This window comes from Diachasmimorpha longicaudata, chromosome 7 (genome assembly GCF_034640455.1).
Source record: "Diachasmimorpha longicaudata isolate KC_UGA_2023 chromosome 7, iyDiaLong2, whole genome shotgun sequence".
Taxonomy (NCBI): Eukaryota; Metazoa; Arthropoda; class Insecta; order Hymenoptera; family Braconidae; genus Diachasmimorpha; species Diachasmimorpha longicaudata.
Genome location: NC_087231.1, coordinates 9,045,302 through 9,071,389, shown reverse-complemented (window position 1 = coordinate 9,071,389; position 26,088 = coordinate 9,045,302). Strand labels below are relative to the sequence as shown.

At 40.1% G+C, this 26,088-nt stretch overlaps 5 protein-coding genes across 9 annotated transcripts in view; 3 read left to right on the top strand and 2 right to left on the bottom strand.

Moving 5' to 3' along the window:
* Window positions 1–208: 208 nt before the first annotated feature.
* LOC135164298 (coiled-coil domain-containing protein 124) lies at window positions 209–1,052 on the bottom strand. The gene is made up of 3 exons (XM_064124524.1): window positions 894–1,052; window positions 505–773; window positions 209–438 (listed from the first exon to the last, which is right to left on the bottom strand). The coding sequence occupies exons 1-3, from the start codon at window positions 1,050–1,052 to the stop codon at window positions 243–245; spliced, it is 624 nt and encodes a 207-aa protein (XP_063980594.1). The 3' UTR covers window positions 209–242.
* On the top strand, window positions 1,053–2,383 carry LOC135164303 (UPF0235 protein C15orf40 homolog). Of its 2 annotated transcripts, none has more exons than XM_064124531.1 (4): window positions 1,053–1,467; window positions 1,808–1,901; window positions 2,041–2,153; window positions 2,212–2,383. In XM_064124531.1, the coding sequence occupies exons 1-4, from the start codon at window positions 1,342–1,344 to the stop codon at window positions 2,305–2,307; spliced, it is 429 nt and encodes a 142-aa protein (XP_063980601.1). In that variant the 5' UTR covers window positions 1,053–1,341; the 3' UTR covers window positions 2,308–2,383. The 2 variants fall into 2 exon arrangements, with proteins under 2 accessions (XP_063980601.1, XP_063980600.1); XM_064124530.1 differs by having other exon boundaries at window positions 1,092–1,467; window positions 2,026–2,153.
* On the bottom strand, window positions 2,383–24,724 carry LOC135164294 (arrestin domain-containing protein 2). Of its 4 annotated transcripts, none has more exons than XM_064124516.1 (6): window positions 4,425–4,550; window positions 3,801–3,925; window positions 3,498–3,715; window positions 3,271–3,417; window positions 2,804–3,025; window positions 2,383–2,730 (listed from the first exon to the last, which is right to left on the bottom strand). In XM_064124516.1, the coding sequence occupies exons 1-6, from the start codon at window positions 4,523–4,525 to the stop codon at window positions 2,539–2,541; spliced, it is 1,005 nt and encodes a 334-aa protein (XP_063980586.1). In that variant the 5' UTR covers window positions 4,526–4,550; the 3' UTR covers window positions 2,383–2,538. The 4 variants fall into 4 exon arrangements, with proteins under 4 accessions (XP_063980586.1, XP_063980587.1, XP_063980585.1 ...); XM_064124517.1 differs by lacking the exon at window positions 4,425–4,550 and adding an exon at window positions 24,594–24,724 and having other exon boundaries at window positions 2,384–2,730; XM_064124515.1 differs by lacking the exon at window positions 4,425–4,550 and adding an exon at window positions 4,558–5,149 and having other exon boundaries at window positions 2,387–2,730.
* On the top strand, window positions 6,456–10,076 carry LOC135164287 (BUD13 homolog). The gene is made up of 4 exons (XM_064124496.1): window positions 6,456–6,629; window positions 6,809–8,342; window positions 8,495–8,649; window positions 9,672–10,076. The coding sequence occupies exons 1-4, from the start codon at window positions 6,523–6,525 to the stop codon at window positions 10,027–10,029; spliced, it is 2,154 nt and encodes a 717-aa protein (XP_063980566.1). The 5' UTR covers window positions 6,456–6,522; the 3' UTR covers window positions 10,030–10,076.
* LOC135164297 (neuromodulin) overlaps window positions 10,535–26,088 on the top strand; it is a 39,947-nt gene continuing 24,393 nt past the window's right edge. Inside the window, exon 1 of the mRNA XM_064124523.1 lies at window positions 10,535–11,187. Coding sequence (XP_063980593.1) covers window positions 11,115–11,187 — 73 coding nt within the window. The 5' untranslated portion in view covers window positions 10,535–11,114. The remainder of the gene's footprint in view (window positions 11,188–26,088) is intronic.

Sequence of the window (26,088 nt, the reverse complement as noted above, 5' to 3'; positions counted from 1 at the left end):
ACATGGGACGTGAGGGGATAATTAGTAACTGCAAAACATGCAGATTCCTCTTGTTGAGTATTTTATTTTGTATATTTTGTGCATGTTCAATTATGTACCAAAGATGATTTATGAATGTTATTTGTTCCATGTATCCTATGACATTGATTTCAATGATAAATTATTAATTATTCTCGTATTGTTGATTGAATGATTTAAAACGCCACAATTATTGATTTTATACTTTATTAGTTTGTTTTGGTTCAGTTATTCATGAGCCTCTGGTTCAGAGGATTGTCAGGTGACTTCATCCATTCTTTCTTGAGTATCTGTTTGAGCTGACTAAGTCTCAGAGTTGGATTTTGATCCTTTATTATCGGCATCATGCGCTCCTCAAAGCTGAGGTAAGCTGCTCTCACTCGTTTCTCGGGATGACGATCAATCTCTGGATCTTTTACACTGAAATAAAATTATTCGTAAGTTTCGGTAGTTCTTCACAAGCAAATGAGTAGTTAATTTACATACCTTAGGATTGAGAGTGCCTCGTCAATTCCGTGAGCTGTTTCTCCTTCGAGAACGATTCTATTAAGATTCTCCTCAATGGGTTTCTCCTCCTCCTTCTTCTTCATGGCAACTTGATTTCGCTTTTCGGTAGCTGACATTATCTCTGCTCTTGAAATTTTTGCTGCTGACTGCTTACCACCTATTTTTATTGTCGCCAATTCTTGCTCGAGCAGAGCTTTGGCCTCCGCCTTCTTTTCCAATTGTTGGAGACGCTTTCTCTCCAGTTCCTCCTGTTAAATAAATATCGGTGATGATAATGATAATTTATTCTATTTGACAACTAATTTCTCGTCTCTGATTATTGCACTGCCGGAGTAGAATTATTACGCACGATCATTTATTGCGATTACCTGTTTCTGTTTCTTCTTCTGAATTTGTTTGTCATCATCCTCCCAAGCTTTGTCCTCAGCCTCCTGAGCTTTTCGGGAATGCTCAGCCTCTTTTGCAGCTGCTTTGCGAGCTCTGGCAGCCACAGCTTTGCTATTCTCACCCACAAATTTCTTCGGCATTTTGACCTATGAACAGTGTCAATAAACCATACGATCATTATCACTATCTCTCAAGTAATCACTTATCGTGAAATATGGCAGCTTATGATTGGAAAATTATTCTTTTAATTCCATCAATATATTTCAATTTGCCGCCACTGGTTGGCTTTACTCCATTGGCATCCCTGCAGTAAAAAGCACATCGATCTTACCGACGGATTATTATCCTACTGAGGTTATATCGAAGAGTAAATATTCGTAATGTGTAAATCTATGCTAGTAAATAAAAATAGAGCCTGAAAATTTATGAATGTTGTCACTGCGTGGACACTCGATAATTAGAAGTGTCATCACTGAATGTGTAGTACGTGTTAGAGAAATGTCTAAGAAATCTTCAAGGAAAACGACAAAAGCCCTACCCGCTGAAGAAAACACGGTAAGTGTCAAATCTACCTAATTAACTCACCGCTCAAAAGATCCGGTAGCACGAAATTTCGGCTATTTAGCTCCGATCACCTGTACTTTAAAAAAAGTGACATCTTCCGCGACTCATGCACTTGCTGAAGAAATTCCTGCTCGCACTGTGTCTTTTTCACTGTTCAATACAGTCCGATATGTTTGACTTCCACTAGAACATCACTAGAACCTCGGAGAATGAAAATCACTATCTCATGTTCGCGGGAAACATTTGAATTTTGGGAATTCGAGGCAAATGAAATCTCATTCAATGTCTTCATCTTTATTCCTTCTGGATTATGCTACTGTTTCTATTATAGGCCTCCCAAGGTGGACCAGTTACCACGGATAAGGGTGGAAATGTTGTTATTCAAATTCATGCTAAGCCAGGCGCCAAACATAACAAGATAACAGGTAGACTTTCAATTGAAATTGGGAAAAAATTGTTGCTGGAGTAAATATATACTTTTGCAACCGAACTAATTTTTTAAAGTAAATTCAGCACTTTATTCTCAGTTATAAATATTTAACGTAACAGATATCTCCGCCGAAGGTGTTGGGGTTGCCATATCAGCCCCTCCGGTAGAGGGTGAGGCAAACACAGAATTACTGAAATACCTCTCCTCAGTTCTCGGCGTAAGGAAATCAGACGTCAGTCTAGACCGGGTGAGTTTCACTTCAGTAGAGTTGATTAAGTAAGTGCTAAAAATCATTATCAATGTAGGGATCGAGAAGCCGTCAAAAAAAGGTCATCGTAACCGGTTGTATTGCGTCGGCAGTCCTCGAGAAATTGAAAGCAGAAATCAACTCCAATTCCTAAACGTGTTTTACGATTAAGAAACAATTTTTTATTCCATAATTAGCAATATAAGTAAATAAATTTTTGATAGTTCCTACATTACTGTACAAAATATAGTTTCATTAGTCTCGCTCATGTCAACATTAATCAATTACATTCACATTCGCATTGAATTTTTGCGGAAATGTACGACGAATAAATAATGGTCTATCATTTACAGAGTATAAAATTCAGACTCAATAGTTTTAAATTCTACTCTTGAACTTCGAAAGCCTTGTCGTCCAGCCAGGGTCTGAATATCGGTAATGTCGAGGGGTAATGTGCACCCCTTTTAGATGGTGCAGCCCCTGCGGGTGCCCCTTCCTGACGAAGTGGATACGTCGCCAGGACAATTGGTATCTGGAGCTTAATCTCCTTGTCCAAGCTCTTAGGGCTTATGACGAACTGCAAATAGAGTTTAATCATTGCGCCACTCCAGATATAGACCGTAAAATTGTCATAAAATTTTTATACGCACATAAACATGATAGAGGACATTAATCAAATGACATCCACGTAGATTGGTGGGAGGTAGGGGAGGAACGTACATCTGTTCATTCAACCACTCCTCCCCCTCTCCAGGACGAATTTTTCCTCGTGATACACTAGCCAATTCTCTAGTTTCACTTGCGAGGACTTTTCCTCTGCACATGTACTGAATAGTCTCCGTCAGTGATGCTTTCGTTGACTTCATCGTCACCTGAGGGAATCAGTGAATGCGAGTGATATTTATTCTCATTCTTATTTGTTTATTCTTAACATTCAAAACATATGAATATTTAGAAATGTGTGGTCCTGTATTCAAATTGAAACCAAAAATTCCTCGAGCAGCTTCTCCCAAAAGTCTTGACTCCCGAGATATGCGCGACAGAGTTTCATAATTTTTTTAATTCATCATTGATTTATCACTTAATGATAGAATATAAAAACGCATAAATTGCTAACCTTACTGCGATTGCTGACAGTCGCTGAAATGCCAATAGTCTCCCCAGGGACATATCCACCTCGATCAAGGCTGACTCTGCAGAAGACAGGGCCTCCGGACACACAAGATACACCCACCCGTTGTTCCACCTCCAGTCTAGCTGGTTGCTGCATCAATAATCATTGCATCAAACACTCATAACTCATACAATCCCGTCGTTATAGCAACAGGTAAAAAATAATCTCACAGCTAAAATTGGTGGCTCGAGATTCAAATCGATGGGATTCATGACAATGAAGACCTGTTGATTTTTGTGGGTCAGCCCACCGGGTTCGCGGAGTGCAGCTTTGCAGTAATACTGCACCCATCCATGTTTACCGAGAAACGTCGATGGTAAACCAAGTGGTAAGCCCAGTTTGAAGGGAAAGCTGTGGATGCCTGGGGACAGGAGTGATGGTCCCTCGCCTGGAAACATCACATACCGTTAATACAAAAGAGGTATGGGAAGGCTTTATGATCCTCATTATTTCAATATTCGCATCATGTATACCAGGCTCCCCCAGCAATCGCATACGAAAGTCTATGTAATTTTCCTTGTCGTATACTCGTTCAGCTCGTTGACTCCTCAGTCGAACGACACCCTCGCCGATGACATGGAAGTGCAGGCCTGATACACTGGAAAATATTTTAAAAATCAATCACTCATTGAACGATATGAAAAATGTGGAGATAATTCCTTTGCAAAGAAATGAGGATTGTACACTTGTTCTATAATTTTTTAGTTATAACTACCGGAAATTAATTTTCACATAATAAAAAATGGATCCAGGTAAGAGAGGTCGCGAAATTCACTAGCGATTATGAACTCTTTTTTAAATTGAACCATCTTGTAACCAGGTCGCAACTTTCAAAGAAAATTCACCTGTTGTCTTCATTCCCCTGATGAGACCCCTAATTGCTGGATTATGATAATTTTATTGGCTGTGAGTATAGCACGTGAAAATCAGGACTTCGTTTAAGCCCCATTAACTTTTTCAACGCAGAAATTCATGGCTTAAAATTTAATTTCACCATTTTTTTTTCGCGGGTAATTATTATGGGGAGACAGATGTGTATATACGTGACTGAAGGGAATGCAATTATTCGACGCACGTGCGTTGATGCCCGCTCTCACCTGGCAGACAAATTACGTCTCTGAGTGCGTTTGTGAGAGCTCCCAGAATTGTAAAAATCGAAAGTTCGTGATTGTTTGAGATTCCCAATGTAATACATCATTTATTATATACGATTGATAGAGTGATACTTACTAAGCTTCGTCATCCAGTTCGATGAGCACTCTCCCTGACAGAAAATGTCCAGGGAAGTACAACAAATTAGTGTTATCAAAGAGAATCAGAAATTTACTCAACTTCCTCGTCATTTTGAACCACAACTTCCTGTACGTCCAACTTGAAAACAGGTGTTACGAAACTTACGTCACGATTACTTCACTGAGAATAATCACTCGAAATACAGGCACTCGCCATCAGCATTATTTTCCACAGAAAATATAAACAAATCCCGTAGAATTCACAAATCCCATGCGATAAACCATTGAACAACGGAGGAAAAAGAATTAAGAAATTTTTTGCAGATTGACGATTATCGATTACTCAATAGAAATGTCAAATCCGGTTCCACCCGTCCTCGCCTGTATTTCACTTATATCAGATGCTTCCCACTGCACTATCTAAAGGCAGATGCAATTCCCCTGGAGCCACAGCACAATCCCGGATGTGCGTGCCCATCTATCCACAGGATGCAAATATTCTGGCGATTTTTAATTCATCTCCGATGATGAGAGAACATGACTAGTGCCAGTATATTTTGACCAAACGCGAGGTATAATGTACTTTCTGCGTGTGAGAATTACTGAAGGCCTTGGTGTGTCTCGTCCTGCCCATTCTTGGTGGCGGCTTCACTTTCGCTCCCCTACCACTTTGACTCAACGAGTTCTCCAATGGCATCGCTTTTTACCTGTTACACGAGGTAGGGGGAATTCACCTCTGGTGGTACCATGCGTTTATGAGAGATTCCTTAGCGCTACGATTCAACTGCATTCCTCTTTATTTATTTTTATGATATGCATTTTTGGAAAGGAGTTCATGGCATGAGCACTGGCTTCATGACATCTAGGTGCCTTGAAAATTTCGGTCTAGTGGAATTTAGGTGACCTGGGATGATCGGAGTTGAGCCAGTTTCAAGATTCCATTTATGGTATCGGTAATTACATCAGAATGAAGATGCGTGGTTGGAACTCGAATGCAGATTTTTTATGTGGCGTAATAGAAGATTAGGAGGGGAAATGTAGGTCTTTCAGAGACGGATTGAAAAAAAAAACATGCAGCGCAGGATGAATTGGAGTAAATCATAACTATTGATGACTCGGTCTCCCCGATAAAGTGTTGAAGGTTTTTCCAGGAGTTGGGGAACGATAATTAATTAAACAACTCGCTCGATTTTCTTCCACAATGGATGACCTTTGGGATTTGAAACTTCTTGACTTTTGAACCATGTGGAATAGACACCTCATGATGTATGCTCCCTGCGAGATATAATCGTTATAAAGTACGATCTAGGCATGTATAGTTCTAGTGTAGAATGACCTTTAGTGCGAACGTTGTAAGGTCACCAATTTTTCACCTTGTGCAAGTTATTAGGGGTGGAGCTGGGATCCACAAAATTTTACGATTTCTTATACTAGTTTTTCATGTGTTAAGCACAATGTGGGTACTCCCCCCTGCCATGTAATTTATTTTCTATAATAAATGGATTAATCCCTCGATGGATATTATATATTCGTGTAATTTAATGAAGAAATTATTGGAAAGATATGAAAATTTATTGACCGGTTCCCTACTTTGAAAATTATTGAAATTTTGTGGGTATAACGATACCAATAACTATAGAAATAATTCTGGTTATCAATATTTATGAGCATAACGATAAATCTAGATGGGTCCACGGACATTTAGAGCTAAATAATTAATTATCAGGGTAATAACACTTATCAATAGAATGAATTGAGTTAATTTTTTTTGGGTTATGCCTTGAATTTAAAAAACAAAATGAATTTTTCATTGTAAATATTTCAAATGAAAGAAATGAAATATCACTACAGTGGCTTCGTGCTCCGAATCTGTTTTATCGGTAGAATTGCCCCTTAGCAACCCAGCTGATGTGACCACTGCCTACTGCTGCTCCAAAACGTATTCGCTCTGTAAACATTGAGAATGACAAAGGTAGTGGTTGATCAGAAGGCTTATTTAAAAAAGTATCTACGTTCTGACAAAGATGAAAAAAAGAAGAAAAAGAAGAAAGTGAAAGTGCCCTCAACCAAGTGAGTACATTGTCAATTGCCTAGAAACTACTCGCACGTTTTTTCAGGTTATGTTTAGGGTTATCGTGTCTAAACGTAAACACTCATCCTCAATAACCTCACACTCCACTTAGATTACGTGAATCAACGGGAAAGATACTGAAACTGAAATTAATAACGATATAATAATAATTTTCCAGTGTTAAAATCATTGACGATGACATTGATTTGAACCACATCCGTCCAGTCGACGAGGGAGAATTCGAGATTCTCAATGCAACAGAGGATGCACCTCAGATCGTAGGAATCATAGATGAACGTGGACCAGTTGATTTTGCTGATAAAAGACGATGGAAAATAATCGCAGACGATGGGGATGGCAATGTTGCTGTGAGCTGTAGCCAGGCACGTGCCAGGGACGTTGAAAATGAATCGATATCGAACGAGAGTGCTCCAAACACCTTTTCCAAGCTTCTTAAAACTGATAAGAGGGAGATTAATGGTAATTCTAATCAGACTCCACCCAGACAATCCAGGAAACATTCTGACGATGATTTGTCTCCACCCAGGAAGGCCCACTCGAAGAAAAAATCCAGAAAACGTAAGGATAGTTCTAGCAGTGAGTCGAGCTCCTCCTCGAGTTCCAACTCATCTTCAGATTCGGAATGTCGAAAAAAACATAAATCAAAGTCTCATAAATCGTCCAAATATCGTGAAGCTGGTCCTGCAGAGAAGGATTCTGATTTGAGCCCTCCAAGACCACGAAAACGAAGAGATTCTAGTGATTTGAGCCCTGTGAGGTCACGAAAACAAAGAAAGAGAAGCCCCTCAGATACTAAAAGGTATCAGAACCAGTCTGACAGTGATATGAGCCCCCCTCGACGACCCCCAAAATATTCTGAAAACTCCAGGCGAAGAAGACCAGACGATGTCGTTCTGAATCCTTCCACGAGACTCCAGGGTCACTCCAAAAGGACATCTAACAGGCGGAGAGACTCAGATGAAGATTTGAGTCCCCCTAGAAGACCACAAAGAGACTCCAGATACTCTAGACCTGATAAAAATTATGATTCAGATTTTAGTCCACCAAGAAAATTCAAGAGAGAAAAACGATCAGACTCTGATTTGAGTCCTCCTAGGAAAGTAAATAAACTTGAATCCAGGTCTTCCAGGCGGCAAGGAGGTTCTGATTCTGATTTAAGTCCTCCTAGAAGATCGAAAATGGAATCAAAGCCGTCGAGGAGGCGAGGTGGTTCCGATTCTGACTTGAGTCCGCCTAGAAAATCAAAGAAAACTGATTCAAGGCCATCCAGGAGGCACGAAGGCTCGGATTCTGACTTGAGTCCCCCTAGAAAATCGAAGAAAACTGATTCCAGAACATCCAGGAGGCAGGAAAGCTCAGATCCGGACTTGAGTCCCCCTAGACAATCAAGGAAACCTGACTTTCATTCTGACTTGAGTCCTCCCAGGCGGCGACGGAATGACGAAAGAAATGGAAAATCAGGCTCTCAACGAGATAAAACAGAATCTTCACGACGAAACCAAGAGAAATCCAGTGGAAGAAAAAAATCCAGGTGGAACGAAGATGAGGGAAGAGGGAAATCTTCATCCCCAGACATCGAAAGACGAATGAAGAAGACTCTAAGTGGTAAAACTGCAGGTCTGCTAGACGCCGTAGCCTTGAGGGAGGAGACAATAGCACATAAGAAACGAGAGAGGGAATTATTCAGCAAAGTAAGTATCCCCGGTAATTACCGGGAGGAATTAATTATGCAAGAACTTTCACAAACATTTCAGTTCATTTCGTTTCATTAAAAGTTACACCTTGGTCAGGAATATCAAAATACTTGCGACTATTTAAAATGAGAATTGTTATTCTATTTCAGATGAGTGCAGAGGTGAGTGGTGAGGGACAGGCACCAGTTTTACGGGACAAGAAGACCGGGAGGAGACGTGATTTGGCTGCTGAGGCTGCTGATAAAAGACAAAAGGAGAAAGAACAAGCGGAGATCGATGAGAAATATGCCAAGTGGGGAAGAGGGTGAGTACTCGAACCAAATATTCAATTTTTTTGGTATTTTGCTCTGTTCCTTCGGTTGTAATCAACTTGTAATTAAGGAAAAATGCCCCTCGGTGCGGTCTCACTCATATAGTGAGTAGTTTAGGGTTAATAATAAATGACAGACGTTGACGAAAAGTTACATGCAACGGTGAGCACTTTTCTGAGATCATTTTTCATCGAATGCAGGCCAAATTTCCAGGTGGGGGCACAAATGAGCCTCACGGTATGAATGGTACCAGGCCAACGTAAGGAAAATCATTACGTGTTTTGCACTTTTTCCCCTATATAGAGTGAAAATCGATTTCACTCCAGGATTCCTTGATTTGTTCGGTAATTTTTCTCCAATTTCTTGGCTCATACCCTTCGCCACCGCCCGAGTGAAATATGTAGCGACCTACCCAGATAGCGATATTCAGCGAAAATGACGGAACGCGTAGTTCGCTCTCTGATTATGAAATCGACTCGGAAAATTCGCGTCACGGTATCGTAATTTTTCTCAGATTATTCGAATAAAAATTACGTAAGGCTTAAAAAAAATGCATGACACTATAAGCTTTGTCTAGAATAAAATCTCATTATCACAGATTAATTTTTACTCAGTTTCGAAATGAAAATGAAGCGGCGATGGCTCTAGATACACTTTTATAGAACGGTAGGATGATTTTAATCAAGTATTTCATCTCTGTGTACTGCAACCTCCCCGTGGCTTCGTCCGTCGAATTATTAAAATGAAAAAGTCACCCTGGACAGTGAAAAAGAATCCCCAGAGTCAAAGTGATTACCACACATAAATACACATTGCATTCTCAAATGAAAAAGACCTTAATAGCACAGACCACCTGGAATTATTACTTCCAATGCAATTTTTTCATTCTACAATAAACGTTTTATTCTCATTATTGATCCGTCTACCCTCTAAACAAACCGATCGGCAAAACCTTGGATGACTTATCCCTCGATCTTTCCCCGCGAAAAATAAATAACCCATTAATTTCCCCCAGGCTGAAACAAGTGAGCGACCAAACTCAGAAGCTCAAGGACGATCTCTACGAGATGAGCAAACCCCTGGCAAGATACGCCGATGATGTTGATTTAGACTCACAACAACGGGCTGCGGAACACGCCGAGGATCCAATGCTCGCTTATATCAAAGATAAACAGATAAAGGAAGGGAAAAGAGAGCCTGATGCACCGACTTACGAGGGTTCATTCATGCCAAATCGATTTGGAATTAAACCGGGTCACCGGTGGGATGGAGTTGACCGTAGCAACGGATATGAAAAAAAATGGTTTGATGCTCGTAATGCGAGAGCAGCCACGCAAGACGAGGCGTACAAATGGTCCAGTGCGGACATGTAAATTTCTCATACGTTTCAGCAATTAAAGCACATATTTTTAACAAAAAACCGTCCCTTAATCACAAGCCCTGTCCCTGGGCTCCTGAAAAAAAATCCTCAAAGCACTTCACGTTTTAATGCACCAAATAAAATTCAAGGAAACCATAATAATAATGTTAATTAAGAGGCGAGATGAATCTCGGATTTACAAAAGGCCGGCTTTAATTGCGGGATTTATGAGAGTCACAGAGAAATGAAGCAGGATGTGATGCGTAAGCTCATTGTAACCCTCCGGGCGATCCAGAGAGTCAGCATGAACGCTCGGGATGAGTTTCGATCGGTTTACCACGTCTCTGTGTCGGGAAGATTGCGAAAAAAAAATTTGCTGGGAAGGGGGTAGCTTTGGTACTGTGAAGCTGTGAGCCCCAAGTTCCATACTAGCTCCACATGGACGCTGTACATGCAATTGGATATATATACGCAGTCGCGACGCAAGGGCAGGGTCGTCGGCAGAAACGGCTGAGTTAGAGAGTCAGTTCGCCCCGTGACACCGACGGGACCCATTCATGTTACTCGTGTACTGTAGCGTAGACACTTAAAGTAAAGCCGGTAGTTTATAAAAATACCGTAGGGCCCAGCCGATTCTACCGATAGAATATTTTTTATAAATACAAATTCTGACGCAGCACCAATTTATTCAAATGCACACAGTTACCTGCGTTTCGATAATTTTGACAAGTTGATTAGTAGATTTTTGAAGCTAATTGAAATAAGGAATTGCAAAACACACGTCCAGTTTCGCTAGTGCAAAGAGTAACGACTGACTTGTAAAATTTAAGAAACTAAAAATAGTCCAGTGATTGTTATCTGTGATTTATCATTTTTCTGAGGGAGAGGACCAATTAAGAGTTCATCTCGACAACGAAAGTTTTCATTAATTTCGCACTTCAGTGAACACCCGACCACTGCTGGCCACTTTTGTGGCAGATTAATACAGAATATTTTCCCCAAATGTTGATAAGAAACTGCGTTGATTAGGTCTGTTGTGACACGTACGTCGAGGCGAGCGAACTAGCGAATATTTTGTAAACACATCAATAACTAGAAATGGGATGCAACACGAGCAAGGAGAGCGTACAAGCTGGTGCGGAAGAGGCCAAGGAGGATGTTAAGAACGGTGGTAAGTACCCATAAATATTTATATTCTCGTACATGAAAATATGAGTGACACTCAGATAGGAATGAGCTCCAGATAACGTCCTTTCTGCTCTCACCCCTTGCCGCACTTCCCCCAGTATTATTTTTCCTCGGAATTTGTACGAGTTGGAGCGAAAATCCACGTAACCAGAATGAAGTAGGAATGTGGAAGAGCTTTTGTGTGTCAGGGGGATCGTTTGGAGCTAACTCCGGGAGATTTGTGAGGCTCTGCTTCAGCCTGATAAAAAAAATCGAAATACAGTACCTTCTGACATTACAAGTTAAGCTAAATATTCACTTGTTTCTCGAGGACGCCATTGCTCACAAAATGATATAGATACAAGGCATATCGTGCAGTTGTTCATCAGCAGTAACTTCCGTCACGTCGACATGGAGTTGAATAGATTGGTTCTGCGTGCCACGAGTAATAGATATTGTTTCTTGTGGGCGTTAGACGATTCTTCCTCACTCATAGTTGTGACCAGGAACAGTTTGAAATTGCTAGGGCGGTGAGAGAGGGGAGAGTAAAATTGATATCCAGAGAAGTGGACACATTTGGGGCTTGATTTTGTCCTTTAGTGACTGGAATAAATGAAATGAAATTGACTTGGCGTCTGGACTTGGCAAGGACTTGGTATATTGTTTCATTATCGATCCATCCTGTGCTTCCATTCATTTGTGCTGTTTTTCTTTGGCTTTTTCCATCACTATGTGTGAGTAATGCCGACAAGGATATTACCATATCGGGGAGTTCTCAGGTTGAGGGAATTGAGTTGCTGGTTATTATTGGGTGTTAGTCAGTGTATGCTATTGTTAGGGATTTCGGCGAAGTTGCAATCTAGGTTTATGGCCATTTGGATATTCCGGGGATCTCTGTTGCTGAGGGATTTCATTATCTGGATGAATGGGCTTGACGAGGATTATAATAGTCTCTTGGTAGTCCTATCAGCAACAGTCGTGTTAGTTAATGAGGACAGTTGAGATGTCCTGGTTTGTGCTGAGCTAAGGGTAGGGGGTAGAATGCTCGAGTTATGTTGTTAAGGTTTGTGGAGATTTCAATAGTCTTGTTCAAATGCGTAATTTTAATCGGAAATTGAAAACTTTGGGAGAACTTTTGTGAACAGTTAATAAGAATTGTTTGGGAGAAGTGTTTTTGTGAATATTGATGTGTAGTCTAGGGAATGGCAAACTTTTTCATATTCAAGTTTTATTGACGTTTGTTGGTAGGAATTCGCGAACTGTGTTCCGCCGCTCGTGCGTCGATTGAAGGATTCATTTATTCTGAACGAGACTTGTTAACTACTGATAAATATATCGTTGTTCGGTATTAATAGATAACGAATCTCATTTGAAAAAAAAAACACGGATCAACGAAGTCGAGTACCATCGAACAAATATTCGTTTATGATTAACAAACGGTTCGTTCTGCAAAAACTTTTGTCAGCGTAGTGTGAGATCCTCGAGTTATATCGTAGGCAGTTATTAAGATTTAAAAAGTTATTTTTTCTAATCTACACAGAGAATTGAAATGGAATTGAAAACTTTGAAAAGACTTTTCTGAGCAGTTACCCAAACTTCGTAAGAATGTTTTGATGAAGTGTTTTTGTGAATAATTTTGTTGAATACTGCGGATAGTGACTTTTCTCAACTTTCGGTTTTATCGGTATTTTTTTTCACCAAAATCTTATCCGTGGCATTCATGAGAAAACTCCGCAACTGTGTGTAAAATATCAGAATGAATAGACTTGAAAAAGATTATGAGTCCTGCAGTAGTTGTATCAGTTGCACTTGTGGTATTTAACGAGAATACTTGAGACGTCTTGGAACGTACAGAATTGAGGGGATATAGGATGTTCGTGGTAATCTTAAGTATTTCTTGAGATTAAAATTTCTACTTTATTAATGGTTACATAACACATGGAGTTGGAAACTTTGAGAAGCTTTTCGAGAGCGATTATGCAGTTTCCAAGAAGTCTTCTTGTGAATATTTTTGTATCCAGATAACGGTTAACATTTTTATGTTAAAATTTGATTAGTGGTTTCTCCATCAATAGGGCAGCCATGATAAAAAAATTCTGGAAATGTTCGTAAAATATCTGAATGAATGGACTTAGAGAGGATTGTAAGGCTTTGGGTCCTGTTCTACCCTCGGGGTATTTAACGATGACACTTAAGACGTCCTAGAGAGAGCAGATTTAAGGGCTCGGCTGGAGAATGCTCGTAACTTCAACCTTTCTTAAGATTAAATTTTTTTTATTCGCATACGTAACACTGAGCATTGAAAACTTGGAAAAGACACTTGCGGACAGCTTTATGAGATTACCATTATGACAGAAAAGGGTGAATATTATTCATGGAGTCGAAAAATTGTAAACAATGGGATTTGAAGCTTCATTGGTATTTTTTTACAAATACGTTGTTCATATTATTGATGAAAAAAATTGAAAAGGTTCAGTACAATGCCTGGATGGATGGGGTTGATGAGGATTATAAGTCTCCGGATAGCATTATCAGCTACCCTGGGGGGTCTAGCCATGTGCAAGATTGACTTATGAGACTTTAAAGAGCTGACTTCACAGCTATATTTTTTATTTGACACATAGAACGTGGAATTGCAAACTTTGGGAGGATTATCTTGCGGATAATTATGCAAAGATTGTTAGAATATTTTGACGAGCCTAATACTCTGAGTAAATTCAGAAAATGGCGGTTTTATATGTTGAAGTTTCATTAGTGTCTCCATGACATTTATGAGAAACTCCAAAACTGCGTAAAATATCTTGATGAATGGGCTTGGTGAGGATTATAAATCTCCTGGTAGCCCTATCAGCTACACTCTTGGTATTTAATGATAACACTTGAGACATCCTACGATGGGCAGAATTAAGGGGTAGGGTATAGGGGGCTCGTGTTATATCATAAGCACGTTTTGAAATTAAAATTTCAATTTTTCACGTCTTGGAATGTATTTAATTGAGAAAACCGAAGCTGATGTCTAGTAGACTGAACGCGAATGATTGAGGGTTGCTATGACGAAAATTCTTCAATTATTGCTAATTATTATTTATTTCTTCGAGAGCGTGTTATGTAATTTCGTGCTGATGTAGAAAAAGTTTGTGCATCCTTTGATTGTTGGCGAATTCAAGGCGGGTTTGATCCAGCGGATATTATTATTAATTTCATGAAATACCGAAGCTTCGAAAGATGAAGTTTCATCAGGTTTTTTCTGCTCGCACTGGCCATGACATTTATTACAAAACTTCGAAGCAACACATAAAATATTTATTACGCGAAAAATACGGCTGAGTGTACACCCCATGCATTTTTATTGCTTGTGGACAAAAATTTTTCAGCACAGCAATTGAAATGGCATTCACAAATATACGATTTTAACCGAAATACCGTTGGAATATTAAAAACTGAGAGACATTTACTTTTTCATTGTCATAGAAAATTATTTTTTGAGCATCAACTGCAAAGGGACTCTTGGCGTTTTGCTATTGGTCATCAATTCCCAGGTACATTCAGAATGGTGGATTGAAATTAAAAATTTACGCATAAAAAAATAAAATTATGGGTTCGATAGTAGTATTCATTGATCTAGGCTTGACCTCAAAATAAATATAAATTGAAGCAATTGCAAGATATACTTTACAATTACCCACGACCTTTCCCAAAACAAGCTCTAGAAATACATTAATTAAATTCAAAACTCCCGGAGATACTTCGCGCTCTTAAAATTCGTGACTGTGTGGATAATTGCAAGCGCATTCTATTTATTAGTGTCGCTGAAAATATTTCTCCTCCAGTTTCCGTCGCATGCCTTCTCTATTCATGGAGGCGTAAACATCCCTCTGAGTTGTAGAATGGCACAAATAACGCCCCCTGGCGTGCAGTGTCACGCAGTCAGACAAAATGGAAATATTAGTCCTTATCTATTCATCGCATTATTTATTTATACATTTGAGCTATGTGGCATGTATGACAGAGATTTTTCAAGACCCTGACGCTTAATTCGATGGAGGACCGAACAAATGCAACTGATAACAATTCTAAATGAAATATGGTCACAATTTTATCCAAAAATTTGTAACAGTGCACTTCCACAATCCACTCATCTTCACTTCTCTTTCATGGTATTGTTACCAGTGATAGTCTGGCTGATGCTCGTATCCTCGTCAACTGTATGTACATTGAGTTGTCAAGTGTCACTGCAACTACAGCCACGAAGGCCAATTGGCTGAATCTAGGCAACAAAATAGACAGATATCTCTTGAATGACAATACCCAAGTGGTGCACCATTTTCGTTCGCACACTAAATTGTCTATTGAGTTATCCCCTGGCATTCACCTACGTGACTATTCGGCCAATTGTCTTTTTTGTTGTATCTATCAGTCATCCATAACTGGATAAATCAGAGGATAAATCGATGACAAACGAATGGTAATTCCAGCTGCGGAAGAATGAATTTAATTCAAGAATCGAAGTAACCGGAGAAGCAATTGCTATCAATCGATTACACTCAATTCAAAGAATATCAAATTCCTACATTCATTCTCATTCGTCATTGCTTCTTGGTAATGGCGATTATTCATTTTCATTATTTGATTGAAGGACAATTCAATGGATATGGAAAATAGAGTGCCGGGGATTGCGTGCGACAGCACAACGCTGACCCATTTGGAGTGACGTTTCGATAGATATGTTTATGTTCCCCATCGGCAACTCATTCAATGTATACGAAGATAATTCCAAACAGATGCATGAACTACCACGAAATTCCGGAGTTGCGAAAAAAGTTGTGAAAATGTGAATAACAAAAACGCATTGTCATGGATATGAGGGGATTTATTTTAAAGTTGACGACAGTGGGAGTTCTGAACAGCAGCGACATGCCATGAACAACTTTCCTGGGTTGAGGTAGAACCAGCCGGAAAACGGAAGAAAAGAGAGATGAAACAAAAAAAAAATAATACAATGAAATCCAAGAAACAATTGCGGAAATGTTCAGGTTGAAGCCGACGAGCGCGATGACCACAGACTAGTCTAGCATTCTGTCCTGGTGGCTTGGTAGTGAGGTCATTGGACGCCAACCATCGATTTTCTCATATTGGCGCCTCGCTTGGCATTTCCGCTGTTGGGTGTAATCGAATGCACGCTTTCTGGTACGAATTGTTTGAGGAGATCCTCTTGTCGGGTATATTGTCCGTTAAATTGGCTCAAATGTAAATCGTTCCTGGAGAGGACATTTATGTTCCAGTGAAACACATTAACTGTGGCTCAGATAGTTGTTTATTATTCCAGAGGGATGTACAACAGACTGAGCATGAAAAAAAAATGGATTCTGGTGAATAAAGGGGAAATTGAAAGGTCGGGATTGTTTTCAAAGGCAAATGAATTCTTTATCACTGAAAGTGATATTTCAATGAATTTTCGAAAGTAGGTCACTTATTGCACAGCTGAAGTTTTTCCTTTTGCGAAAGTTTTACTTCCTCTTATTGTAGCCCGAAATTTAGATTATAGTGAAAATACAAAATATTGTCCCATTTGGCGTGGAGAGAAGTTTATGATGCAATTGGGGGTGAATTTTATGGGGATGCAGTTTCTAGATTTACAGGAAGCTTGTAATATTTTTCGAAATTTTTTCGGCTCACACGATTGGCCAGCCCCCGGTCCCGCTTCGGGCGGCCAACTCCTCACGTAGAAAAGCGCATTGCAACGGAGGGAAAAATTCTTTAAAAATTACGTACCTGTTCCGTAATCTACAGGTCAAAACAATATTCAGTAAAAATTATGGAACGTTCAGTGAAAAAATGCGTAACTGTTCCGTCATTTTTACTGAATGCCGTTTTGACTGGTAGATTACGGAATAGACAGGTAATTTTTAAACAATTTTTTCCTCTCTCCATGCCTCCGAATATACTATTTTTAACTAGAGTTTTGTTAGAAATTGTTGCCAGTCTGGTAGACCATGCAATTACGAGAATTGAGGGGTAAATATTTACTTGAATTTTTCTGCGTATTCCTTCGGAAAACAAACATACAAACATTTTTCGTCACCGTTTTTCACGACACTATCTAGCCGCCTATAAAGCATATAATAAATAATATAGGAAGATCTGTGTTAGTAGAGATCGAAACCTAAGCCAACACGTCAACACTCCTGGCAAAGGAGCGGTTAATGTACCTCACACGTTTTTTTAACCACGAAATTCCCGCCGATTACCGCCCGTATCGAACTATTAAACCCCAAGGATCCATAATTCCCCATTTATTAGTGTGAGAGACTCGTGGCACACGGCGTGGGATCATTGCGAATATCCGACACCCATGTACACACGCTGTTAACTCTTTCACGTCACGCGACACGCGCCTTCTCGGGTAATCGACTGGCTAATATCATGATTGACTCACGATAGTTCGTGTCCCAGTTTTCCCAAAGGCAAGCAACACTCCCCCTCGTCACTCTGTAATAATTTCCCCTACTCTAATCAAAAGAAGATTCCACTTCAAGATCTCCACCCCTACTCCTCTCCTCCCATTATTTACCCTTTTATTGAAAAAATCGGCTGCTAGAGCACGATATCCGGAGTAGAGAAAAAAGTCAGAGATAATAGGTAATTTTCCTCAAGATTAATTGCTTGCTGTTCGTAGAACTGAACAAACAACCCATTTCTAGATCAAAGAACTTTTGAATAAAAATTTCCGAGTGGATGTGGCAAACGCTCTGATGCAGAAAACGTTTAGCAACTGATCAGCGCTTTGAGATATAATTTTTTTAGAAAATCTCGCAATTTATCAGAACCGTTCTGTAATATTTACTGAATATTTTTCCCCGCTTTGAAAAATGAGAACCTCTCCCAAGATCGGGGGTCCTTGACAAAGTCATTTTTTCCTAGTATAATTTATTCACACAGAAAAAAAATTCACTGTCAAGGACAATTATTTACCCCAATATATGAGTTTGATAAGAATATTGAAAGAAACCTATTCTTCCACTCAGTCACCCTCTTTTTCACTCTCCCATTGGCACTACAGTCCAAACATTTGACACTTGAAGGAATTTGAATTGTTTACCCCTCAAACTTCGATTCGTAAAATATCATTAAAAAATGATGGACGCTTGGCCTGAATACTTTCATGGTCGATAAACTTGCGCCACGTGATACAAAATTGCCCAGCCTAGACATTCAATTCATTTCCCATTGCTCTAATATTCATGCCCCGATGTTTCATGACATAAACATGAATTGTAACTACCACTTCCTCGGTCGGTAGTGTCGATTTCGATCACCTTGGAACTTCAGCGGTCGGGATTCCTCAAAGTCCATTGTAAAAATTCCTTACGCCATCTTACCCTTCAACAATGGCGCTTGAACTTGCGAATTGCCAAGGTTCGCAGCTTTCACTCCCGACTAACAGAGAATTCCCGCTATTGATCCCTCAAGTCGTACAATTCGAGTTTCAAGTATTTGTTCAGCACGAGTGAATGATCCTGGGTCCTGAGCCCTTCGACCCCCTCTCACTCAGACTTGGCCAAAACGACGTTTGAAAAATCGCGACTACTCAGAGGGGTGATTCGTCCGGCAATGGGGTTCTCTATTTCGTTTGCTCCCATTCCGCCGTTCCATCACGATATCTCGCTGATTACATTTACGAGCGCTTCGCCGAACAAAACGTCAGAATAAAAAAAAAATAAAAGAAAAAATAATGAAAGAAAAAAAGAGGACATTTCAACGATAATGTATTCTCCAGATGAACGAGATTGTGCATGTGATTTGTGAATACTTGATAAAATCAACAGAAAATGTCTGGTTTTTTTGCCCTTCAGTTAAAAAAACTGTCTGCGTGATTAAATGTAAGTTTTTCACTGAACAATCGCGAAGGATTTGAAAAGGGGAATTTTTTTTGCCGAATAGTGGTGAGTTATGGTACGTAAAAATGTGATTATAAATTTTAAATGATGAAGCGTGAATGGAGAGCCTCGGTACGATGCAGAGAGATGTAACTGAATAAGTCGGCGATACCCCGGCCAACATTTAACACGCCGGGACGTAAATAACATTGTAATTGCTTCATTTACGAGAACGATGACGAGAGATTTTCGTGTATTGGGGTTGGAAGTGGTGAAGCTGCAGTTTGGCAGTCGGTAAGGCAGTGCAAGCTCTGTTATAAAAGAGTGGATTGAGCTTTTTTGGAGTCCAGATTTCTTCATTACCGATAGGGGGCTCACTACCCTCCGAAATATTGAGTTATCAGCGGCGGAATATCTGACCATTTGTTGGAGAACAGATTCGAAAGCTCGGAGGGCTTTGCCTGATGGATTTATCGATGTTGTAAATGTGCCTCCCTACCCTCGTGTTTTTATGTGAACGAAATTTAAGGATCACTAATTATTGATTAATTAACTCGAATTTTTAAGTCACAAGGAGAAGCTAAGGGGAGCTTTATCCCTTTCGTCGGCTATAATAATATATGAGGTGTTTCGTCATGCTTTAAATTCATTTTTAGCTGTCTAGAACGATTCAATAATTCAATGTCATGGGGTTCCACTTTCATCCTCTCATATCTTATTTAAAAAGGGAACGATAAATCTATCACTTCTCTTGTATTTTGTGCTCATCGTAATCTTCACTGTAGCAAATGCTTCTCGTCAAATGAAATCTCTATTTGTGAATGTGATGCATAAAAGATTGGAGTTTGTCAACTCATTGCCATTTGTTTTGATGTCTCTTCCCTGTCCATGTGGTTTTGTTTGAGCGGAATAAAGCTCGGTTTCCCGTACGAAATTTCTGCACAAATCAAGAGGATTTTTTATTTTTCGTCAATTTCATCAAATGGACGAATGCATGTGAAATTCACTAATTCATTTGATTTGATTACTTCGCGTTCTACTTTTACGATTTTGTTTCGATGAAGTGAACCTCAACACTGTCCGTTCCCATGACAAATTTATGCGAGCCAACGAAAGCTTTCATTTCCACTCGCGTATTCAGTCAATTAAATTGATAAATAATTGGAGACTATTCATAATGGAAGGATTATTTTTATCCCTCGTCCCTAGGATATTCCAGCATAATTTCATTCACTGAAAATCCTGGTAACTGGGTAATCAGCCGAATTACAAAAAAAAATCTCGAAGTCCTATTGACTCAAGCAAATGTTGGAGACCTAAAAGTTTCTTCATTTGGTTAATTGGAGGGAATTGGATACGACCGCAGCTTTGCTTACCTCATGAATTAATCTCCCTAAATTGCAGACGAGTTTCCATATTGAATTTATTTGAGCCAGTTCAAACTACTTTTTTTTTCTTCTCACAAACCAATCACAAAGTGGACCTCGCTTACTCCAATATTTTCAAGCGATTGTGACGACGATTTGGTGGGAAGGGATGCACAATTGAAGCACAATAAGCTGTAGACAATATTGACATTGAACATTCTACAGGAGCGAGCGATTTCCTCCCCGAGCTTTTCATTTAATTGATGCTCGGTTTGTTCAAACAGTTTTTATTTCAAATATTTACGCCTCGTTAGGGTGAAACGAAATATTTGTTGATTTGATTATCATCAAAATCGATGGACCACTCGATAACTCAAAAATACCATTTCAATTTTTCCAACACTCCAGCTCCATTCAAACTATTGCCGGAGGAAGAAATAAAAACGAATACAATCCACTTCGACAGCAAAAATTAAAAAGCAACAAAACTACCTCTGAAATTCCAACTGAATTCTCCAAACAATATTCTATTTTTATTTCCCAGAAAATAAATAATAGTCCACGTGGAAATATTTGAATTGTACGGGAGGAATTCCCAGGTGGCGTGGGAACGTGTAAAAAGTCTGAAAAAAAATGAAACAACAGGAAAAAAGACCAACTAGAGATAGCCCCCATCGAATGGAATAAGTCGAAAAATTCCCAGTGATAACAAACGCGGTGGTTCGAGGAAAGGCAATATACACTCTGCGAAGCGGATAATTCTCCATCTGTGCGGCTCCTACACCTCCAAATAAATTAAATAACTCGGAAAATTTCGGTTTTATCCTAATTGGAGACGCAGGGAGAAAACAGAATGAGTTTAATTCATTTTTATTCCTCCTTTACGGCAGCTCACATCCTCACCGGCCTGCATTTGAGAACTTTCCCTACTTTTCAACACCAGGACTTACGGATTGGGGCGTCAAGAGGAATATTTTCTCCGTATGGGAATTTTTAGTGTGTGTGAGCGTGTCTCCATGAAGTAATAAAAAAAAATATTCCTTCTGTCGCACGATTTGGGGCTTTTGAACGGGCTGTGTATGGAGAACACTCTCGAGGACAACTTGGTGAGTTCATCGGGAGAAGAATATTGACCCAGATACGAGGTGAAGGGGTTACTAAGGCGACAATTTGAGTGCAAGTGACTTGAACGCATTACACCGATGCAGTTGGCTCAAAAGGAGTCGAAAACTTGGTCTGAGTACTGGTGTGAATTAGCAAGAATTTAGTGGGGAGTTCCCTGAAGACAGACTTGAGGATTAAAATTTGGGGCATGTTAACACTGTCTGAACACTCAGGATCTGTCACCACTTGCAGTGAAAGTCAATGGCTTTAGTCAGACACCCGGCATTGGTATCCCTGAGATCGTGAAACAAGACCGGTGAGGAAAAGCGAAGGGTGGCCCCTACTCCCCTGGCCGTGTTGTACCCGGGTCTATACCTATCCACTCGGGGAAGACCGAGACTGTGTGGCTGGCGCGCAGGGTTGTGGCCCCGGTTATAAAAGGGGTTGAACGCGGTCGCGTTGTGCCAGTTACACATCTCAGTTTGCATCAGGTGTGCGACGGATATTCACTGGTGGGTGAGTCTAGTGCATGATATATTCGATTATTTGAATTTATCAATATCATGTCTCCGGGTTCAGTCGATTGAAAACCATATCTCCCTATTATTGACCCAGACGGGTGATTTCTTACGATTTTTTCTTTGAAAAAAAATCCCTCTCCCGGTTGACTTTCTTTTTAACTGACTTTTTACACCACATCTCCGCCAACGAAATTCATGGAATTATTCATTGCATAAAAATGCAGTTACCTCTTGTTTAGTGTAATTAAATTTACATTTTGAGTTGACAGTTTACGTACGATTAAACGCGCGGTAAGTTATTTTTTCCCTCTATTATCAAGTGGTTGGTGGGATGGAGGCATTAAATATTCAAATCCATAACTCCACCATTCCCTCGTTATGCGACTCAATACGTTACAGAGCAATCAGCAATCACCTCGTATTAGGGGGGCGGGGGGGGGAGCAGGGGGTACGAGGCCGTAGGCATTTCCTCCGCGAATAGCCGGAGTAGAAAACGAAAGAAAGAGCGGAGGGAAAAAAAGGGCATATTGAAAAAAGCTCTTCCTCCACGAGTAATGTAATTGGTAACAGTATTGCCAGGCAGTGAAGCCCAAGTGCACCTGAATATACACAATGGAAAATAAAATAAAAGAGAATCGCTGAAAGCGGAGGAAGCCCCGTCGTCCGAGTTGGCAAACAGTGTGAAAGAGTGCGCGGTGGGGGGGGGGGGGGTAGAAGTTAACGGAGATTGGGGGGGTTGAAAACTGGTAGTTGAACTTCTCCCTGGAGGCTGACAGAATAGTAAGGATTGTGAAGGATAAATGAATATGCCACACTGCCGGATATCCGGTTTTTAAGCGCCAATGGCTGTGGAAAAATCTGTCAGTTGTTTTGGCTGTGGCACACACACACAAATTCCCTTTCGTCGACCGAACCAATCGATTAACTTTATGAATATCCCGCGCTTTTCAAGCCCATCCTTTGTTCTTTCCGCCTCTTTCTCGTTGATAATAGAGTCGGGGGCCACCACAAAGAATCAAGAGCATCGATCGTAAAGTCACAATTTATTGTTATTTTCTTATAGCAATGGATGAGAGTAGGCTCATTGCTCATTTGGATTCCCTCCCCCCTTCTCTCTCTCTCTCATGATTATTTCTAATTGGATTGAATGCATTAAATTGAATTTTATTAAAGAGGTCTTGGTCGAGGCGATTGCCGAGTCGAGAAAGGGATGACGTTCAGTGTGAGGCACAGGGGAAGACTTCTATCTATCAATTTTTACTCTATTGGGGAATAGAAATGAGGAAGTGACGTGTCGTGGTACACCTTTATAGCGCGGTAGGATATTTTTCATCGGAAAGTCTCCCCGTGGGTTCGACTGAAATGGTGAAACAAGAGAAGTCGAAGAAACCGACGAAAAGAGAGTAAAAAAAATGAAACAAATGGCAATGAAAAGCTGGGAGTAGCGGTGAAAAAGAGCAGAGGAATTGGGGAAGGGAGGGATGAATCCGATGGGGATTAATCCTCGTGCCAGCGCCCGTCGAGTGATCGCTACCCTGCGAGGTGATCACCCCTGAATGTTGCTACAATATACGTATTGGCATTCCGTAAAATACCCCCAGCCCCTCCCCACGGAGGGAATGCACGCGGCGAACCACGCCGTGAAAGACGATTTCATTAAATACCTGAGTATCGATCGGTGAATACTAATGGAAAATCCTTCATTATTCAGAACATATGTCTGAACATTCTCCCTGCATTCACCGCCTGGAGGAACAAAAAATGCCGCCATATTTTGTCGGGATTAATCGTGATAATTATTTTGAATGTGAGCGGCCCGAGCTACAAGCGGAAATAAAAGGGAATATTAATAAATCATCATTAATTGTATTGCCCTGTGGTAATCCACTGGCAATGGAATAGATGTTCGCTGTGAAATATAATGATGATACTTCAGTAGGTAGGGGGAGGGGGAGGGTGAACGACGAGAGTGAATTATTTATGAATTTGGAACTGTGTGCGCGCGGTGCACTTGGGAATGTGCTATGGTAGATGTTTAACCGACTCAAAGAGTTCACGGTATGTGCACATGCAGGTTCATCGATTTAGAAAATATCCCGTGGATATTCCAGGAGCAGAGGAGTACCTGGACTGATCGACGGAGAATGCCAGTCATTCAGTTTTAACGACAAAGTTGTCATAAAAAATTGATGGTATTCGAATCGTCGAGCTGTTCACGGAGAGAAAAATCTTTTAAAGATTGCGTACCCGTTCCGTAATTTCTACCGAATGTTGTTTTGACTGACAGATTACAGGTGCGTAATTTTTCAAGAATTTTTCTCTCCATGTTTTGCGCGATTTGAGGCCAATTTGAAAATTTTACTTTATAAATCTTTTCGCTTCTCTCTTTGATATTAACATATGAAGTAAATGGATCATGGTCACTCCTCAATTTTATGGGGTTGTGTGGCACGTAGTTGGTGATTTTGTCGTCGTTAATGTTAAACGACTCAAAATTTTACGACAGTTACTCAACTTTATGGCATTTTTCCTGATACATACCTTATGTGACCGTAACACACCATCTCAATAGCAACAAAAGTGTCACAATTCTCGAGATTTCGTACAGACACTTTCATTTTATCACATTTTTTTGCAGCAGATAGTATGTGTCCATCATATTCTATCTAAATAGCAGTGTCAAAGTCACTTTATGATTGTGACACTGTCGCACTCAATTTATACTCACGAAAATATGTAGTCACGTGACTGTCATTCGATGGTGATGGGTTTTGCACATGATAAAAAAAAATAACGGGTAAAAACACTAGATAAACAATGTCGAATGTTCTAATGCCACGCTCTGCTCGACTGAAAATAATGGGTTGTGTTTATTTTTCTCCTAAGTCTCATAAACAAACCGGAATAATTATTGAAATACCGTAATCGCCGCTTTTGCGGCAACAAATATTCCCGTTTTCTCAATTTGTTAATATTTATATTTACCCCATTTATGCCACAGGTTTTTTACTATAATTTGACACCCGTTGGGTTGGGGGTAAATTACAGGGCGTTGGATGCACGCAGCAAACTATGCAATACGAGCAATATTGGAATCCCACTGAGCGGTATTATCCGCTCTCGGAAAAACCGCTCAATCGGCTCACACTTTCAGATTTTATCATTTAGACTTTACAATTTTAAATTTTAGTTTCGCCATTGAAATATTGGAAAATGGGTTGTTGGGTAAAATAATGGTATAATTAGTATTCTCCTTCCGGAGTTTTTCTCGTAGATTTTTTCAAACCGGTTAAATTGGCAAATGGAATGATTGAAAATCGTTAAATCCATAATATGGTCTGTACCAGAAGGATACTTGGATATCCTCACGATCCCGGATTGACATTTCTCTTTAGGATAGTGATCCAGACGTGCCTCTAGCGATGGAGCACCTACCGTGCATTTTCAATAATTTATTTGAGGAAACATCTCTCTCGGGATTTTCTCTTTTCGAATTCTCCGTTAGTTTGGTCGGTTGGTGGGGGAAAAAAGTAGAACGAATTTCGTGGGATATTCATGTATGATACTGTCTAGAGTGGCTCAAGTGGCTCTAGTGTATGCACCGGGTGCTCATTAGCATTTCACATTCGTTTGAGTGCAAATGGATGGAACAGTAAATTATCACAGAGGTTGTAAAATGATGGGGTAGAATTCAGGGGAGTTGTTACATTGCTTGATCGTATTGAATCGGGGCTGACTACGACCCCAAAATTTTAGTGGGTGCATAAATATCTTGACGGAAGGGATCGATGAGCCGATTGGCCACGGGGATGAGGTCGCTTGCATGGAAATGGATATCAGATTTTGGCAATTCATGAGTTTTGTCGATTCACGACTCCACAAGACTCATTCGAAACGATCAAGAGTTGTGGGATTTTTTTTAAAAGAACTGTTACTTTGTTTTATAGAGCACTTGGGGAAGGGGGGCGGGCGGGGGGTAGCTCAAGTATGCATGCAGTTGTGAGAGCTAAAGTGCTGGCTGGAATAATATGGCGGG